At 34.3% G+C, this 20,381-nt stretch overlaps 1 protein-coding gene across 2 annotated transcripts in view; it reads left to right on the top strand.

Moving 5' to 3' along the window:
• The first annotated feature begins 926 nt into the window (after nucleotides 1-926).
• LOC128989934 (WD repeat-containing protein 73-like) overlaps nucleotides 927-20,381 on the top strand; it is a 33,884-nt gene continuing 14,429 nt past the window's right edge. Inside the window, exons 1-5 of one of the 2 annotated variants that reach the window (XM_054412087.1) lie at nucleotides 927-1,222; nucleotides 2,243-2,459; nucleotides 6,111-6,195; nucleotides 7,300-7,608; nucleotides 10,573-11,177. In XM_054412087.1, coding sequence (XP_054268062.1) covers nucleotides 1,179-1,222; nucleotides 2,243-2,459; nucleotides 6,111-6,195; nucleotides 7,300-7,608; nucleotides 10,573-11,021 — 1,104 coding nt within the window. In that variant the 5' untranslated portion in view covers nucleotides 927-1,178 and the 3' untranslated portion in view covers nucleotides 11,022-11,177. Of the gene's footprint in view, nucleotides 1,223-2,242; nucleotides 2,460-6,110; nucleotides 6,196-7,299; nucleotides 7,609-10,572; nucleotides 11,178-17,643; nucleotides 17,817-20,381 lie in introns of those variants that run through there. The other variant, XM_054412086.1, reaches the window with a different exon arrangement.

Below are 20,381 nucleotides of genomic sequence, written 5' to 3'. Positions count from 1 at the left end.
CAGTTAGAGTAAGACATTATGATCCTACTACATAAAAATTATTAAAATCTTGTAAAAGGTTCTCGAGATATAAATTTTTAACTATATCGGCCAATCAGTAACCTAGGAATGAACAGGCCCAACTTCTACCTCTTATAGAAACCGTCATAAGAATGGTATGGGAATGCAATTTATTTTACAGGTAGCTTAAGACATTATGATCATACTACATAAAAATGATTAAAATCGTTTAAACGATTTTTGAGATATATATTTTTAACTAAATCGGCAAGTCAGTAGCCTAGAAATGAACAGGCCCAACTTCTACCTCTTATAGAAACCATCATAACAATGGTATGGGAATGCAATTTATTTCTCAGGTAGCTTAAAACATGATGATCATACTACATAAAAATGATTAAAATTGTTTAAACGATTTTTGAGATATACATTTTTAACTAAATCGGCAAATCATTTGCCTTGAAATGAACAGGCACAACTTCTACCACTTATTGAAACCATCATAAGCATGGTATGGGAATGCAATTTATTTCTCAGGTTGCTTAAGTACTTATAATTATAATACATAAAAATTATCAAAATCTTATAAACCGTTTTTGAAGATTTTTGTTTTTACTAGCTCAGGTTTTTATACTATCTTCGCACGTGGGAGTACATTGCGTGATACAATTATGGTATAGAAACAAGTGTTATTTGTGGTTAATATACTTTATTTAGACACCTCAGTTACATATAAATGGTACATTAGTAAAACAAACACTTTAAAACTGCTCAAAACGTATGATTTAAACATAAAATGTTTTTGAGGTTAGGAAGTTTTGACACGTGAAACATGTGTTTGAGGTTAGGACGTTTTGATACATGAAATTGAGGTTAGGAAGTTTTGATGCCACGGCCTTCTTGATCTACTGATCTGACGGTGACGTCATAGCTTAATGTTGGTTTATTGGCAGTTTCACAGACATGAAGAAGAAGTTGTTTTTTTTTGTTGTTTTTATGACACTGTATTGATGGTTAGGTTATTCTATTATTCTAGGTTAGGTGAAATTTATAATAAACCTAAAATACATAAAACCTGAAAGTACATTTTTGTTTTTACGAGATGTATGAAAAAACTTATGATTAGGAAATAGTTTGAAGGCTACTAAAAACCCAATCCATATTTTCATTTGACTAAAATGGAGATAACTGATGAGGACTGGTTCTATGATTCAATTTCAAGGTACTGTTTACTGTAGGCCTATTTAAGCCTAGTACTGTACATATTTTCAGCTTTTATAAGGCATAAATTGCCAAAATATAAAAATCACATTCAGGGTGAAATGCTTTACAATTTAATAGGCCTAACCTCAATATAGGGAATTTGATAGTAGAAAAATTTCAGTCGTTTATCCAATATTTTTTTGTTTATTTGACTTTTTCAGAGAAAACGACAGTCGTTTTAGAATTCAGGACGTTAACTTATTATTTATCATCATTATAGTGTGGAAATTACTTTATATTTTTTTTACCTTATCTTTAATCCAAATAATGTATCTAACTTAGGTACCATTATTCATACTGCAAAAAAATATTAGGCCTAGTTGGTGATTTCGCCAATCCATCAAATCTTGTGTGACAGGTAATGACACACAAACACCATTTGTGTAGGTTTTATCTTGTGTGACAGGTATGTGCTAATACCTATATGTTTAATATATATACATGTATAAATACGTGTAGGCCTATAGGCCTATATATACAAGTATAATATAAGTAATATACCGAACGTGGATTAGGCGTCCGGCAGTTACCTACTGTCATAACCTAACCTAACCAACCAAACTTTCTGATAGTGAAAAAATCGAATGAAGGTTAAATTCTGTTCATAAAATAAAATTATAAATGCCAAAAATTCTAACAAAAGATGTACAGTCAAGAACAAATTCAAAGCAAAATCTTTGACGAAAAGATAAAATTACCGATGGAATTCGAACCATGGACCTCTTAAATATCAGACGAGCACTCTATCCACTACACCACGAAACCGATGGCTGTATATTGTATCGTTGTGGTAATGGTGTTCCGGGCCCCTACAACCTGGTGACGTCACTGCCGGACGCCTAATCCACAACCGGTTACCGGACGCGTATCGTCCGTGTATAAGATTACTAAAACATTCACTATGCACATGACTTGGTGTTTAAGTTTAAACTCGTGATTGTGAAATTAATATGCTTACTCCTTTAAATGTATCTTCCAGATATGAAAATTTACATATGTTTGAATTGGAGCAACCAATACAACAAGTTGAATCTACCGGAACAGACAGCATCTGTGTATCATGTTCAAACACTAGAAGACACCAACTTCTTGAGCTCTCACTTCCATCTAAACTTTTATCTTCCAACAATGAAATTACCAGTAATACCGATTTGAAAATAAAATGTGGCACATTTACAGAAAAAATGTGTTATCAGGTACAGTACCTATGCTAGTTATGACCTTGGTACTGTTCCTAGTACCTGATGATATGTCATCTCATGAAATATTAGTTTGATATCATGAAATATTAGTTTGATATAAATATTGATTAAACTATTAAATTTGACCAATAACTTATATATTGATTTTCTGTTGTAAGTTAGGTCTTTTCAAGAAGAGAGCTATTGCAGTGCGCTACAGCATTTACGGTTGTTTAGATTAGTATAGTTCAGTTTGATAATGACAATTGACAAACAAGGCAGGCCCGTTTATTGTGCCAACAATTTATTTTTTTCTAAACACAGGGACTTCATAAAAGAGGACACATACATAACTTACATTGATGTTTTTGTAAATAAATATAATTCTTTTACAAATTATAAAATATCACTAAGAAAGTTACTGAACTTTTCTTTGTGTAAATGTTGGACTACGGTACCTTTTTTTGTCATTATTAAGGCTAACCTAAACTGTAACCGCACCGCAGTGTGAAAGAACCTCATACCATAGACTAAGCAACACAAGTAGACTCCTCATCCCATTGTAAATATTGAAACTTGTTTTTCATGTCTAGTTCATGTACGTCCACACCGATCGCTGGGGTAGACCACATTTTGTTTCTATTATTTTAGGGTTATTTTCATGATTTGTGCTTTACTATTTGGTTATATAACTAGGGGACTAGTTATTCTTTATGATTAAATCGTTTTATATGATTAAATGAGGTTTTAAATGACTGAAATAACAAGAAACAAATTGTAAAGAAAACATAACCTCTACAGTTGGACGTACAGAACAAACAATAAAATTGGCTTCAGCTGTTCCATAAGGATGACAAATCTACCAAGGGAGTATGATTTATCTATGCTCATACCTTTGTACCTTATACCATACATCCATTGCTGACCAGTATGACTGGATAGATTTCGTCAATGTGAGCATACATAGGTACCCGCTTCAAGCTATTATACCTCTTCTTGGAGGGTCCTATAGCAAAATATTCACAATACATACAATTAATATTTGTACTGTATTGAGTAAAAATGTTATTGATTTATATGCCATTTTATTAATATTTCATTATATTTCCAAGTGTATGGGTAATAGGTCAATTGGGTGATTGCAATTTATGAAACTATCCAACGTTTTTTCTTTAATTACTTTGTGTAGCCTACATTAACTTAGTTATATATTCAAAAAGTACAACAGTGAATCCTTTCTACCTGCTTGAAAGATTGTCTTGTAGGCTACATAAGTAAAAGGTTAATTTTGTTGAACATCTAAAGATCCTAAAGAAACACAAGATACGACTCATGGAGTTTATCTCGGGTAATAAACTCCTTGCCAACATGGTACAGGATGTTTTTTTAAACGCAGCTCAAAAGTACTGTTAGTCGCATTTTAATGACAAGACAAGCATATGTTAGTATATGTTAGCACTGTTGTCCCATAAGCCTGTATCTTCTTTATCTTACCGTACTTCTTCGTGAATTTTGTAAGGGGACGGTACAAAACTATTCTTTATACTTTTTAACATTGACCTTTAACATTGACATAGCTGTAACCCGCGGGCTTTGCCCCGTTTAACTTCTTAATTTTCAAGATGATCTCGTTCGCATGGCTCAATCACGTCCTGGTTGAAGTTCGTTCGCTACGCTCACTCACCTTTAGGTTGGAGCTCGTTCGCTACGCTCACTCACCTTTAGGTTGGAGCTCGTTCGCTGCGCTCACTTGCCTTCAGGTTAGCTCGTTCGTTACGCTCACTTGCCTTCAGGTTAGCTCGTTCACTACGCTAACTCGCCTCCACGTTGAAGTTTGTTCGCTATGCTCACTCACCTTTTGGTTGCAAATTAGCTGTTGTCATAAATGTAAAAGAAATAATAGTGCTGCACCCTGTTGGCAATCCTTGTAACTTTAATGCTATTGAACATCATAGAACAGAACCAACTTGTTTAATTGAAACAGCTGTTAAGATTCATTAATTCCATTTCTCATAAGGTTAACATGGGAAACTCCAGAGCCACTGGGGCGGAGCCGATTGGACGGATCACTAAATTGATGGTGTATAAACTTATTCCTAATTCTACACGTACTAGTGGCTTGTAGGGACATAAGTCCCTAAAAAGCTCAAATGTAAAATAACATTATACCTACGACGATCCATATTTATCCTGTCTACAAACCTAAGTTCTAATTCACTGTCACCTTGTACAACCATTTCTTCCGAAGCTCTTTTGTAAATTTGTGCAAATGGATTTTCTAATAGAATTTCAGCTAGTTTTGACAATATTTCAGGTTTTAAGTCACTATTTTCTCGACGCCTTTGACGAATTTCTGTTGCTGTTGATGTGTCGCTCTCCTACGCGCACTGTCATTCCTATGAACAGTTCCCCGCCTTTGTGGTATTCCCCTGGCGTTCATATTAATTACAGTACTTATAATGAAAAGAATATATATATCCAGCAGCCTACATACCAAAACATCTTGAATCCCTGGTGATTTTATAAAAGTATGATCGAATATGATTACTCTACGTTGTATATTCACTGCACTAAAAAAATACTTACGAAGGAATGCAAATACACCATTTTAGAACCAATAACATTCATAGGTTATTTTAGTTGTATATATTTACACAACCTTAACCTTAAAATGTGTAGAAATATAAAGAAAACAACATCATTTAAAATAAACTTGAACATATGATTTAAAAATAAAAACAAAACAGAAGTTAGATTTAATTTCGACTCTTTGATTATTTATACAGAATATTTATTCTATGTCGTTTATTCCTTTAATACGACAATAACGTAAAAGCATGAAAAAATGAAACTTGAGTATATGATTTAAATATAAACAAAGAATGCAGACATTTTTCCGACTAATCTTCAATATTTCAGTTTTATTATTATACATTTCATAGTTGACTGGCTAAAAGTAAACCAAATGCGTGTATTGATCACTGTTTTCAAATCTGTGGCACAGCTGTTTTTTAATTTCAAAATATGTAAACAAATTAAACCCCATGTTGTTTTAATGGGAAAAGTTTTATTCTGTTGCGAATTTATGGTAAAAAAATAAGAAAAATGAATAGTTTTCCCTCAAAATTCACGTCAAGACCTTTAAAATAAGACCCCTCCCATCCTTCTACGGCCATCCAGTCACTCACAATTTCTTTACAAAAATTTGACTTACGGAATTATATATATAGATGTACCAAGTTTTGTGGCAATCGGTTCAGCGGTGTCTGAGTTTATCACTGCCAAATATATATATATATACAAACATCCTCTTTTATACTTATAGGTATTAAGTCAAGTCAGCTGTTCCATTTGGTTTGGTTTGTTTAATACAAACCCTTAGTTAAACTTTTGTTTCCTTCAAATAGTCGATGTTTATATTACAAAAAATGTATCTGGTTTTGATTCTGCTATACAGCTTTTTTGTCAGCTTACATAAGAGATCTTAATTTAAATAAGCAGTAAGTACGATTGAGCTTTGCCTTTATGATCCCAGGTAAGTGCGGTGTAACTGTTTCTAATTGCATATACAAAAAAAAAACTCATTAGCCTATATTTCTGTACTCTCACCCCATAGCGAAGCAAGGGCAGAGCGACTCGTTAATTGTAATAGAATGTTTGTTTCAGATAAAATCAATTGATGAATGCAAATTAATTGTTTCATATGTAGATGTGGAGGGCATTTCTCTGTATGGCTTACCATCTGATTCTGGTAAGTTATATCCTAATTTATTGATAATTTAAGATTTAGGCCGATAATCCTCTATGGTACTTCTAGCTTACTCTGTTCAAACAAAAATTGGGAAAAAGTTATTGGTATTAAAAATGGCTATAGATTGTATTCAAACAATGTCAATAGTTTGTATCATAAGTTATTTTTTTTAAAGAGGTTGGTGGCCTCTTTTAACCTTGCATTTGCCCGTCCACATAGACTAACTGCCTGTGTGTGGATCATATCCAGGAAAGCAAGGGGTGAGCCGGTACAGTACGAAGGTGAACTTTACTGATAATATATTTACGGCAGTGACCAGGAGTTATAATTACTGTTCAATATATGTTTATTGCAGAGTTGATACATCAAAAAGCGTTGTTTAAAACTCTCACTTGAAAATGCAGTTTTAACCAAAACCCAAAAATCCAGAAAATAAATCCAATTTCAATTACGGTAACTCATGTGTTTGAAATGGCCCAGTAACAACCAAGGTAATTTTTTTTAACTAACAGCATGTTTTGTTATCAGTTTATAATCCTGAAGTGCTAAAGCGATCCTAATGTGAAAAACATTCATCTTTGCATTTGTTTCAACTAGTGTCCCTGTTGCTCGAATTCAAGCAATTGCTAAGTATTACAGGTGTTATTTTTAAACGAATTTCAACCAAGTCAGCGACTGTTTGTAGCAAACTGTTAGATTAGCAAACTTATTGACTGTTTACAATTATTCTTCTTCTCACTTTTAATTTCTGACAACAGCTGAAGTTTCATAACATTTTTTGTCTCCAATGTTAATCTTATGGAGAAATACGAAACTTTAAAGGGCTCCAGGGCCTCGCTCTCTCATTATTTCCCTAAAAAATGTTTCCAGCACAACTTCACGTTACGCTCTTTCCACTGACATCAAAAACATGTCAATCGGTTCAGTAGTTTCAGAGGAGTAATTGTCACAAAAAATCTGCTTGCGTATTAAATAAGTATAGATTTTGGACAACATCTGTATTTGCTCCTCTACCCAAAACATGATCAAAGTCTAGCACCTATGTAATGTTCATTAGATAAATGGATTAGACAACATTTTATTGAGGACAACATCATTTTGCAGATGAAATAAAAAAAGAATCCCTCAACATTGATTGCCCCTTGGAGTGTCCGATGATTGCCACAAATGATTCTCTAGTGTGGTTGGCCAAGAAGAGAACCGATAAAATGTATCTATTTGACCTAAAGACAGAGAAGCCAGTCCAATCTTTAAAGCTAGACCAACACATCTCGGACGGGAATGATGAGAAGACTGTGCCAATGTTCCTGGGTCCTCATGTAGCAGCTTTTGGTGGTCAGAGGACTGGAGATGTTTTCATAGCTGATCATAGAGTGTCTCCGGGACGATGGTGTTTTGCTACATCCCACCTCTGTGAGTATCTCATACTGTTGTCTTATTGTTACAAATATCTTACTGGAAAGTGATATTGGACAACAGCCATTTTGTAATTTGTGAACTCTTCCTCTACACTTGAAAAAGTCCTTCAGGGAACGAAATATTGTGTGCACAGTGTTTTTCTACATGTTCTATGATGGCCTACCTACACTTTCAAGGTAAGCTAGCTGCTATCCTCCTTTTTCTACAATTCAAAATCCTGGCCTAGAGCCTTTCCTTGAACAAAACTTACCGGAAAGTGAGCTATTCCACGAACATCTAGGTTTAATGACCCATATGACGTTCTCAGGGTTGGCTTTAAAACTGATTGTGTTTTAATTTATGTTTGTAAAGATAGTAAACTCAACTTTTTTTGCTGCCATTTAATTTTTCGTTGTCTTTAATTTCTGAAATATCTTAGACAAGTTTGTTTGGAAAAATAATTGGAAAACTGACCTTTATACCTATATATTTTAAAACTTTGGTAAAACATGAGGAGAACTCAATTCCTGGCCATGGGTGGTTCCTCACTTGCTCGTTAATAGCATAATTAATTACAACAAACTTTTCACCACACTATGATGTTTTTAAGCTGTTTTACAAACATTAATTGGAGGCTGAAAGCTACCTTTTGCTGTTCATACGAGCTTCAATTGGAGGCCGAGCAGGGTTTTATATCCCCAGGGCCGAAAATCAGCTGTTCTCTATTTACTTAAAACATTAATCTATTTTGAACACACAATCAGTGCATTGCAATATACTTGTTTCATTCCGCTGCCTAGTATAGCAACTATTTATTATTATTTCTGCTGATTTCTTTGAATATTTCTTCACATAACCTTAAAGTTTTACGTGTTTTGACTATTAGTATACATTTCATAAATGTTCTCAATCATGTATAGTGTGGTGAAAAATAGTGTTCGTGCCACGGGCCTAGGTAAGAAATATACTATTAACACATTAAAGGTACTTCATTCAGAGGAGTTTGGTGGCTGGTACAACATGTTTTACACATTCACTACCAGGTGATACAAGGTACTTCATACCTTAGACAAATATAATTAAATATAGACCTACAGCTGTGCTGCGGTAAGCATTAGTTCTGGCGTCCACCGCTAGGAGTGCTGTGTAGTTACGTAGTTAACTACAAGGCGCTCCAAGTAGTGGACGCCAGAACTTAAGCTAACCACAGCACTGCTGCCTGTCTATATTTGATTCTATTTGTTTAGGTTCATATAGAGAATTGTGGTGGCTTTAGACAACTTGTTAACACATTCACTACCAGTGGATTAAAGTACTTCATACAGAGGAGTGTGGCTGCTGGTAGACATTGTGTTTAAACGCATTTAACAATGCCACTCTGTGCTTATAGTGTGTATTGATCAAACTACCAGACCTAACTTAGTTTATAGGCTGATCAAGCTAGCCTATATATTCCATCGAGCCAAATTTCAAGAATCTATATTATTAAAAGAATTCATTGGACTTTTGTGTCCAGCAAATCAACCCCTAAATATTTATTTTTATAGGTATATTGGGTATCAATTTAAAGCTCTTATCCTCTAGATGTGCCTTTTGCGGGTTTGGATGATATATCGTGCTGAACTGTTTCAAATTTACATTTGTTTACATAGAAACAGATAACCATGATACAATTTTGTTTACATCCATACAAAAATGGGGTTATCTGTGTAGTTGGTTATGTTTCAGTGAGTTCAAGTTGAATATTGTAATGCTATTTGTATAAAATGTAATGAAGGAAATAACTTACGTTGGATTTTGTTTTGTGATAGGAGTTTGTGGTTTTATTGATGTTTTAGGGAATTCAAGAAAATATATTGTATCGTTATTTGTTTAAAATGTAAAGAAGAGATTTCATGTTTTCATAGTATGTTTCATTAGCTTTTGTAATTTTACCAAGATGACTCAAAGAGATCGCGCACGCAATGAAAATAATTAATAGTGAATGAGAAATAATAATTTTCAGTCTTATCAACTATTCATTAAATATACCACGGATTTTGAAGTGAGGAAGTGACACAGGCTGCTAGTATGTTTTATAATGCTGTTTTCATCCCAGTGTAATACTCACCCTAAACCCGGTCCTGCTCACTAGCGATCTTAAGGGTGCGCTCTACCCCTGCCGTTTCGTGTAAACGCAAGGGTCTGGGGACACAGTGTTTTCGAAGGCTACATTTCACGTAGAATCAAAATTAGAACGTCATTTTGAAGAGAATTAAATGATCTAAAATATGATGGCTGCAAAATGTTTATTATTGTACCATAAAGACCGTAGATCTTCTTTTGAATATAGTAAAAAACGGCAATTTTAAACTGCTTTAACTTATTATAGAATCGTTACTTTAAAATTCTAAAACCTGGGTCAAAGGGGGGGGGGGGTAGATTGTTCTTTGTTCTGTAAAACCCCAATCTTTGTGTTTTATTAGCATGTATGGGTAGTTTACAAAGGCAGTTGCTGTGAACGTCTGCAAGCGCTTCTCGCGTCGCTGTTCAATGGCGCAAAATGGCTACTGAATCCCGAGCTGAGATTTCCGAGCTGAGGTAGAGCAGGCCCCTAAGTCAGTTGTTTCACAAAGACATCAACTGAGTTGGCCTGCAAAGTACCAAAGATTTTGTTTTGTGGTCTATCTTTCCTCGCCAACACTGAGGGTTTAAGTAATACTCAGTATCAAAGTACAAGTATCAACTATCAAGTAAGTAAGTAAGTAAGTATCTTTCCTGGCCAACACTGAAGGTTTAAGTACTAATTGTTGTGGGACAAATATTGTTCAAGATCTTTTGTAAACGTAATCTTGATTTTCTTTCGTCTAAAAGATTTGAAATTTGGAAATTGCCATTTGTGCTAGGATGTTTCCAAACAGCTTACTTTCAAACTATATGATTCACTTTTAGATGGAATACAACATTCTATTGTGTAATATTATCTGATCTTTGTTTCAGCCTCTTCCAAAGATTCGAACTATTGGAGTTTTGCCTCTCTATTTGAGTGCTCAAAGGGAATAACAAACTCATGTAACAATATTTGTTACGCAAAAGTTTCAAGTGATGGGACATTAATGGTGTATGATACTAGGAATGTAGAGTTTCCAGTTTATAGAGACACTAAGTTAGGTGTGAAGACTGACAATGCTACGCCTCAGATTAGATTCAAACCTGGCAACAAAGACTGTGTTTCGGTCGGTGGCTTCAACGGAAATGTGTATGTTTACCAGTTGGAAAAGGAAGATCCCAAACTATTGTTTACTCATGACGGTCATAAACATGTGGAAAGTTATTCATCACAGACTGAGGTGACGAGTCATCTGTGGCCGCAACTTGACAACCTAGTAATATCAGCAGCTGATAATGGGACAATCCAAATGTGGCAGTTTGGAGTGAAGGACAGCTAATATACTGTTTAGTTTACTTGAATTGAATGTGAATGAACTAATGCATTGTGAAAGTTCAATTGCATTGGGGTTCTTTACCTTTGCCTGTCATCATAGACCTGCTGGTCAAGACATTAAAGTAAGCCAGTGATCAGCCGAAGACACTACCACTGATTGATTGTGTTTGGTATATCACTATATGTGACCCTCACCCCTTCCTACTATTTCTATGTATCAGTATCGATAATGAAAGAGCTAAAAAGAATCAATCAAAGTATCCTTTATCCATTTTGTACAAACCAGGGCATAAAATAGCATGTTAACTGGGTGATACAAGTGTCACCCAGTGCTGAGATTTTGTCGCCCAGTGGCTATGGGCGGTGCCGGAATATTTTTTTTAATGATTCACATTTTAAATCTATCAGAATTTACAAAGTATTTAAAAAAATAACATTTTGTAAATATTTTAGAGTATTGAGCTATGATTTTGGCCCAAGAGGTTGTAAAGGATTCTTGCCCTGTCACAACGTTCTAGAATACGTAATTAAGTGAGATTATAAGGACTATTTAAAAACAAAATAATCGAAAAATTCATTAAAAGATACATAGAAATGTATGATTTTCACTTTAATTTATTCACAAATTTCCGAGAGATAACCCCCGGAACCCCCTTTTTGAAGGGGGGTATCCGTACCCCCAGACTCCCCGGTAGGTCCGGCGCCCCTGTCGCCCAGTGGAAATCCCTTAAAATATGCTCTGGTACAAACAATATATGAAACGTGTCAATAACATTAGGTATAACAAAACAAAAATATTAATAACTGTACAAGAGTCAACGGAATTTAATAATTTACCTTATAAACAGGTTTGTTACTTAAAAACTAGTAATATTATTTTCTTTAGAAATGCTGCAGACTTTAATGAGGCAGGCTAAATTATCTACCTTTTAATAATACGCTACATGTTTATTTGTGGTAACTAATTTGTGAGAAAGGCTGGACGTAGAAGCTTGGTAGAGATGTCTAAAGAACAATTGTCATCTATAGATGAGCCATCAAAAGATGTGACCGCTCGAAAAGTGTAGATGCCGCACAAAGCTTTAGCTGAGTGTGGCCATACATTTCGAGAGTGGCAATGACTGTTTGTGCTCGTAATACACACAAGATTTTTCATACCACCATAATTAATTTATCATAGCACACAGATTAAATTTTAGCTGTATATAAAATGTCATTTAGGTTATATTATTTGCTTTGTTAACCGGTTGTTAACGTACTTGATTCACGGCTGTGATTAGTGTAGAAACGCCAACTGTGAAATCAGCTGATCATTTCCGCTCTAGAGCTGAAATGAGCTATTTTGTGTACTGTTTATAGCTGATCATTTCCATGCAGTGGTAGGATATGTTTTAGGCCTAGGTAATTACGCTTTGGAAGAGATCATACAATGATTATCCTTAATATAATATGTAGGCTTATAAGTAAAATACTTGCTTTAAAAGGAATCTTCACCATTGAAACAGTGTGTATAAATAAAAAGAAATACCACCGCCACAGCAAATCTGCAGACTAAGCGAATTTCCATTTGCCTGATTGGATTTACACTCAAATGTCTCCTTAAAAATATCACATTTATTCCCTATTTAAATTAGCATTAGTTTAACGAGTACTTAGGTTTGCTGTAACAGGGAGGGTAAAAAGGTGTTTTTTGTAAAATGTTAATAGTTTAGTATGAAATGAATGCATTTTCCAAATCTAATCAAAATATGATCATAAACAAGCAAACTACAACAGTTTACTTATTCTCCATAAGAATAACATAGGAATTTTAAATTTACAGTTTTTTGGAATTTTCTCCGTAACCATTAGGCGCATAATAACGCTTCAATATACTAAATTATTTGTTTTTTTAAGCTCTACAAAATGGTGTGGGAAAAAAATGCTAAATTTTAAGTTTTTAGGGTCAAAAATGGGAAAAACTAATTTTTGCCCCATAAAATCCCTGTTCCTATAGTCCGATCATGCTGGTTCACCAACTTGTTCAAATAAACGTAGGTTTACACGTTTGTACCAAATTTCATCAAAATCGGATGATTTTTGCTCGAGTTATCGCGCTAACGGACACATATATAAATATATATATATGAATTTGAACGGATGGCGTTTTTGGTCTCTAGGGACCTCAAAACAAAAAAGTAAATCGGTCCCGGGTCCAGGTCTTACTATGAGTACTACGGTAATAGCTTATTCCCTAGGGGAAATTCGCTAATATTCCCTATAGGGGAAATTCGCTAAATAACCAAAACTTGAACACCGATACCCAATGCTTCTTACGGGCAGAGTATTTTTTGCCTTACCTGTTTAATATGCTACCAACATATTAAGTAGTATAAAAAGTATACAGAACCTAAAGCCACCAGATAACAGTCCTATGAATGGTGTTCAAGATCCACCTCAGGTTTGCTTCATTGTGTTTCTTTTTACAAATCCTTCAAAATGAGGGTCACTCAATAGGGGTTGCTATTTGAAAAAAATGAGTCACCCGCTACCCACTACCCTGTTAGGGAGGTTAAACATATTTTTGATGTGAAAAATTGCGGAACCTTTGTTAACAATTATTGCCACAAACAGAATATTTCTATCTATTTTGGTTTTAAAAATACAGATTTGTTTTAATACTTAATTTACAAACTGTATATTAAAACGTGACAGGGTTTTTTTATTTCACGATTCTGAATCAACCACTTGACGGATTTTCATGATTTTTAGGTTGAAAGAAAGATAATTTTAAGAACTAGGGAATGTCGAAGCCATAATTTTAGTTTAGGGTTTCAGTTTTTAGAAATTAAGTTTTGAATTTTAAAAAGTTAGCAGCCGGCGCTAACATTCTACCTTTGACTATTAAAATAGTCAATGATTCTACTCTAGCTTTTGGTATAATACCATTTGCTTAACGTAACAGCTGTATTTAAACATTAAACATTTTCAACCCAAATTCAGCTTTTGGATGAAAATGAAATGACATACGTAGAATTGATTTATTTATACTATATGTACTGCTATAATCATTGATACGTTCATTTAATCGGTAAGAGGATGAGAGTTTATTTAAATATACATAAATAACTTCTTGATCAGCATTGTACGTGTTATTAAATTTACGGAAAGTAAATAAAGATACGTCTTATAACACATATAACATATATTTACGCTTATACTGTTACTCACAAGACGGTAAATATACAAAAGATGGTAAGTGGTGATCGATTTCGATTGGACACTCCAATCATCATCAGACCCAAAAGGCGAATGGGCCTACTCGATCACCACTTGCCATCTTTTGTATATTTACCGTCTTGTGAGTAACAGCATAAGCGTAAATATATGTTTTAAGTGTTATAAGACGTATCTTTATTTACTTTCCGTTAAATATACATAGACAAAGTTGTTGTATTAATAGTCAAAGGTAAAATACTAGATCTTCTAATTAATTATTTTGAGCAGTCTTTTAAAATATTTTTCCTACAGTTACCTAACAATGTACATGTTCTCTCACTGACTTGAAAAAGCAAAGTGGCCAATTCGCTCATCAGTGAGACAATGTTAACATTGTCTCACTCTAATTACTTTGTCTCACTCCTGATTTGCAACGTGAAGGCACGAAATAGTGAGCGCGTAACATGTAGGCAACGTCGTATGCGCGCGAAGTACGTTGGTAGCACTGGCTGTAAATCAGCTGGTCAGCTGTTGTACTGTTGTATTTGTCACTTCACATTAAATGTTATATTAAAAGTTCACTTCTGTGTAAAAATAGGTTATGTTTGAAGAAACATAAGACCAATTTATTTATTTATGGTAACTGTAGGAAAAGTATAATGTGCAACTCGAGTTCAAAGTACAATTGCCTCACTCGAGAAACCATTCCTCTGAGTAAGGATTTCTTTCGAGTGAGTCAATTGCTCACTTTTCTCACTAGTTGCACAAATAACTATTTCCTACAGTTACCTAACAATGTACATGTTCTCTCACTGATTTGAGAAAGCAAAGTGGCCAATTCGCTCATCCTAATTACTTTGTCTCACTCCAGATTTGCAACGTGAAGGCACGAAATAGTGAGCGCGTAACATGCAGGCAACGTCGTATGCGCGAGAAATACGTTGGCAGCACTGGCTGTAAATCAGCTGGTCAGCTGTTGTACTGTTGTATTTGTCACTTCACATTAAATGTTATATTAAAAGTTCACTTCTGTGTAAAAATAGGTTATGTTTCTTCACAAATTTATTTTGTTTTATGGTAACTGTAGGAAAAGTATAATGTAAGGATTTCTCTCGAGTGAGTCAATTGCTCACTGTTCTCACTAGTTGCACAAATAACTATAGTTTGTTGTAGTGAAATATAATTTGTTATAACTAACAGCTGGTTGGATAAAAAAATATTCTATAGAACTATGAGGTTCGTTTATTTACTCTGTGATTTTGTCATTGATTATAGGAAATAAGTAAGATTCTATAATCATTGCTGTATACGAATCGAAGCTCACGAATCTTCAAAAGAAAGCTTATGAAAATCATTTTACTACTCGACTTTTTGAGGAAAGGTTGGGAAAATAACAATGATCACATGTTTTAATTCATCTTAGAAGCTTTTTCTTTACTATAAATTTTGAACTGCTTAAACTATGCTTGAATTAGTAATAGACACACTATATACAGTTTTAATGGACTACTCGATTCCTGTACGTAGGACGCACCAACAGCTCGTAGTAATAATAATGCAAATATTTTTTTTATTAAAATTCTTTAACTTATTTGATGAAATTTTATTGGTTGAACAATGTCATGTAGGGCCTAACTGTGAAAGAAATCCAGAAGCTGTTTTACAACCTGTCTTTAGAAGAACGCTGGAAAATGAGTTGAGTTGTTTCTCACGATCTAGGTCCTCTTAAAGCGCTTGCCTGCATTGTGGTGCATTTCACTTCGCGCAGAGGAGGCCACAAATGGACATTTCAACGCATGTTGCCACAATGGACATGCCACAACCACAAGTAAATTACGAACTAACTGTTTTTACATGATTCGAACTTCATAAAAAACATAAGGCAATCAACAGTGCAATGACTATTGTGTCGCTTTCCGCTACACAAAAAGAGATTCCGGGAAATGGGCCTTTACTGTCTTAAAATTCAGGGACAAATTCATAGATATTTCTGACTACCACCGCTAAATGGGGAGTTGCCTTCATAATTATTAATAATAAATTTTACCTTTACATTTGGTTCTCAAAATGAAAACTATAACAGAATTCGTAAGATTACAAAACAAATCTTCAATTTTAAACTAGAAAAGATGTGCAATGTTTGGCTGTATGATTTCAGCTCTGATTCGTCGCTTTCCGGCCAACCGTGTGCACGTTTCCATTTGTAATATGTTGTGTTATTGATTTAATCATTATTTTACAATTGTAGGCTATTTCATTGACACATTAGAAGCAACTAATATACGACTCCAACGGAATGAAAACCAAGATATAAAACAAGAAACACTGTTAAATTTAAGTAACATAAAATTGATAGTTTTAGAAATATATTTAAAATATTTGTATTTTTATATATGGTTTTTTTATTGTAGTCTAAATTAGGGGCTATGGCCCATACAGGCCACTAGTTCTTGATAAAACAATAATGCACTTCAGCATTAATCGTCTTTATAATCAATCTTCAATCTGAATGTATACGATTGTTATGTACAGGATATCTGTTCGTAGATATCTAGTACTGAATATAATATGTACAATATTTTTAGGATATTGCATCTAAACTTATATAAATATCTAATGTGAAACTTTTAATATCCATTAAATATCTAAAGAATATCTAAACAGATATTTTACAGATTCATTAGATAAGATATTTTAAAAATATATTTCATTACATGTAGATATCTGTTAGACATATTTCAACCACTTTGGATATTCAATGAATATCTGGTGCTTAGGGTAGGTATATGGAATGTTCCCTTTAGAAAGGAATTACAGTACAACCTTAAATAGTTGGATATTTTTGCGCAAGGTTTCTCGTCATGACGAACATTTTAAGTACCTATATGGTTTATGGGGGTGTGACTTGTAGTTTTCTCAAAAGTTCATGGGTACTTTGGGATTTATATATGGATTTTGCATTATATAAATTTTGCCAGTGGCTTAAATTTCAGATTAATAAGATGTTGTTACCTTTCGTAGCAATGAAAGTGTTTAGTGACGGTTTTGTGACAGTGATACGGTTCGTGAATAAAAAGTGAAGTAGTGAAAATTAGAATTTAGATTTGTTATTTAGATTGACTGGTTTCTACTTATTAGTTTGTTAGTTTAGTTATTGTTTCTTATTATTTATGAGGAGTATTGTTCTTAAAAGCAGTTGTAGGCCTACTGAGAAACGCTGGATCAATAAAGGCGTTTTTATTTATTTATTTAAAATCAAAAATTTTAACATTAGCCTACACCATATGAGTTTAGAGGAAAGAGGAAGCAAGCAAGTTTCCAGCTATAAAATCTTTATATTTTCTCAAAGGAACATAATCCCACAAAATATTATGTAAAGTTGGTTGTGTGGCTTGGTTACTTGGTATAATTTGCATAACGTCCTCCAGACGCTGCCAGGTGTGACTTCATGACGACGGCACAAGGAAGGACGGAGGTGGCGCTCCACGCGGCGCGGTCACACTCGACAGACTCCTTCCAGCCGCAGCCGCAGCCAGACATGGAGCTCCTCGCCGTCCTTTCGTTGTTAGCCGTCGTGGTCGCCTCCTTCGCCCAGAAACAGGTCAGTATATTTAGGCTACATCCGCGCGTGCATTGCGTTGTTAGTTAGTTATCATTTGTTTGCTGCTCTTATCACTACACCGGTGGTGGTAAAAGTCGTAGTTCTCAATCTGGACGTCTTTTTATCGTTTAAAAAACGTGATTTAATCATTCTTGTATGTGTGTAAACTGTTTTGATAGAGTTTATACCTTAGCAATACTGATTGATTATGATCTTTAGAATGTTTAGAATTTTAAATTTAATACCAGTTTATCATTACTGTACAGTATATAGAATCCAAGTCGACATTTTTTTTAAATATAGTGACTACCTACTTAATATGGATTTTGGGGTTATATTTCAGGATCAGTAATTAAAATTAGGACGCTGTAATGAGAGTTTATTTGATACTTTTCGAAATTCAATGCTCTGAGCACCCGAAGGGAAGGAATAAAATAAACAAGTGACTTAGAAATAGGTGTGAAGAACCTGATTCATATATTTTTAATTTTTATTATACGTACTTCGAAGGTCCGATGTATTATTTATCATACAAAACAAACAGAGCTGAAACAAACTACTGTATATACAAACAATTCTCTCATTAATATAATTACTCACGTATTACGCAAAAATATTTGCCTCGGATCTGCACAATTCAGTTTCTAATTAATTAGCAGAATCAAAACATAATACAATAACTGATGGTGGAAATATCAAAAATAAAACTAAAATAATCAAGGATTATTTCTTTTTCGTATTGTTTGTTTTGACTACAAGACGTCAAAGTACGTGTTTTATGGTCATAGTTGACGTAATATTTACGCCTACATCAAGTAAACTTATTGAATTATCGTATTGAACAGGTTGTGTCGTGTGCAATTTACTTTGTCTATTTTGATCGTCAGATTTCCAAGAGGGCGTTGATCCTCTTTACATTTCTTCAAATCTTCGTAAGACGATTAAGGAAAATTCTCGTTCCAGGAACTGCCTAATCGTTCCCCGGACTGTCCTCTAAATATCCAAACATAGTAGGTATGTTTCTTAGTACTCGCCGACGACGACGACCAATCGACTCCTATATGCATTGTTTGTCACCACTATTGGCTTTAGTACACAACAAAGCGCCATTAAAACGTAAAACAATGGTGATTGAGATGTAGGGTTACTACGACGGCCCTGAAGGGACATTCAGTTCCTTTCTGTTTTTCATTCACTACGACTTTTATCTCGAAGTAGTTCGATATTTCTTTATAGTCTAACTTCAACACACACTTTAACTTCTCTTTGTTTCTGTCAATGTCAATGTTTTTTTTAAGTGTCCGCTCACTTATGCTAATATGTCATCTTTCTTCTCTCTATATAATCATCTATTAGAATTAATCATCAGCTATTAGAATAAAAAAAATTAAGTTTACTAAGGTTATTTTGGACCATCAGTACCTGGGGGACCGAGCTTTGCTCGGGGAAAATCATTAGTCTACTCTGAAAGCAGTCTTGCATGTCGTGATCACGTTGACGTCATATATTTCGATCGCCCCATCTTTGCAGACTTTGTCTTTGTCTCTCATTGCGGTAATATTACGAGAGTAGAAGCTCTGCTTTGCTCTATACCTGACTTGCTTCTCGGTTACTTAATCGTTATAGGTTCACTTTGGATCAGCAATAGAGCCGATCGCATACCTCTAGGTTCTAACTTTAATTATGAACCCCAATCTTGTAATTTATCAACTTTTTGTCACCCGCCCCCTTTACTCACTTGCGATCACATCGGTTCGAGATGAATATGAATCTACTTACAGACCCATTGTTCCGTAGACATATTACACTACACGAATCAAGGAAAACTCCACTTTAACCCCCCATACACTAAATAACTCGCTACAAAACCTATTAACTGAAGAACCTGTTCCTGTTGAGAATTAACGAAGAATAAGGCACTGTTTCAAGCACCTTTTGGTTGGCTAAAATTTGATTAACAGTATTTTCATTAATTGTAATGTACGAGATAAAATAATAATTACATTTTCGTCACTTTTCCAATTCTCGTTTTTAATATATTTTAGTTTCTATAAGACTTGGATAGAAGTTCTGGACCATTTTCAAGTGTTATATCAACGCGACCTCTACTTTTGTACATATATACTAAATTGAACAAGTATAAGTGCGATTTATCAATTCAATGTCGTAATCTGAACATTTACAGGATTGACATGATAATGACGAAAAGATAGCATTGAAGTAGGTTTTTAAGGGAATTTCGAGAGTTTTTCTGTTTCATTTTAAGATCAAGGAATGAAGTTTGTCATTTCCCCGCTGCTGCAATTCCCATTAAAAATTTCTTTAAACAGATTTTTTGTATAAAGATTACATAGTTTGGGTTAAACAGGACTCAAGTAAGTCTTAGAGGTGATCAGTAGAGGTTTATTCGAACATCGGATTCTTCAATCGTTGGTTACGTAACTTATCTTAAAACCGAACTGCACTCGTATGAAAGGCCAAAACTCAACGCCCGAGGGCAATATGAATTGGACGTGAAAGTCTTGAACTGTCGAGACTTTCCTCAGTCTGAAAGCTACTCAACAA

Source organism: Macrosteles quadrilineatus, unplaced genomic scaffold (assembly GCF_028750875.1).
Source record: "Macrosteles quadrilineatus isolate MER2022 unplaced genomic scaffold, UCM_ALF_1.0 Scaffold_3__2_contigs__length_128488019, whole genome shotgun sequence".
Taxonomy (NCBI): domain Eukaryota; kingdom Metazoa; phylum Arthropoda; class Insecta; order Hemiptera; family Cicadellidae; genus Macrosteles; species Macrosteles quadrilineatus.
Note: the sequence above shows the minus strand (reverse complement) of the source record. Positions and strands in the feature narration are given on the sequence as shown.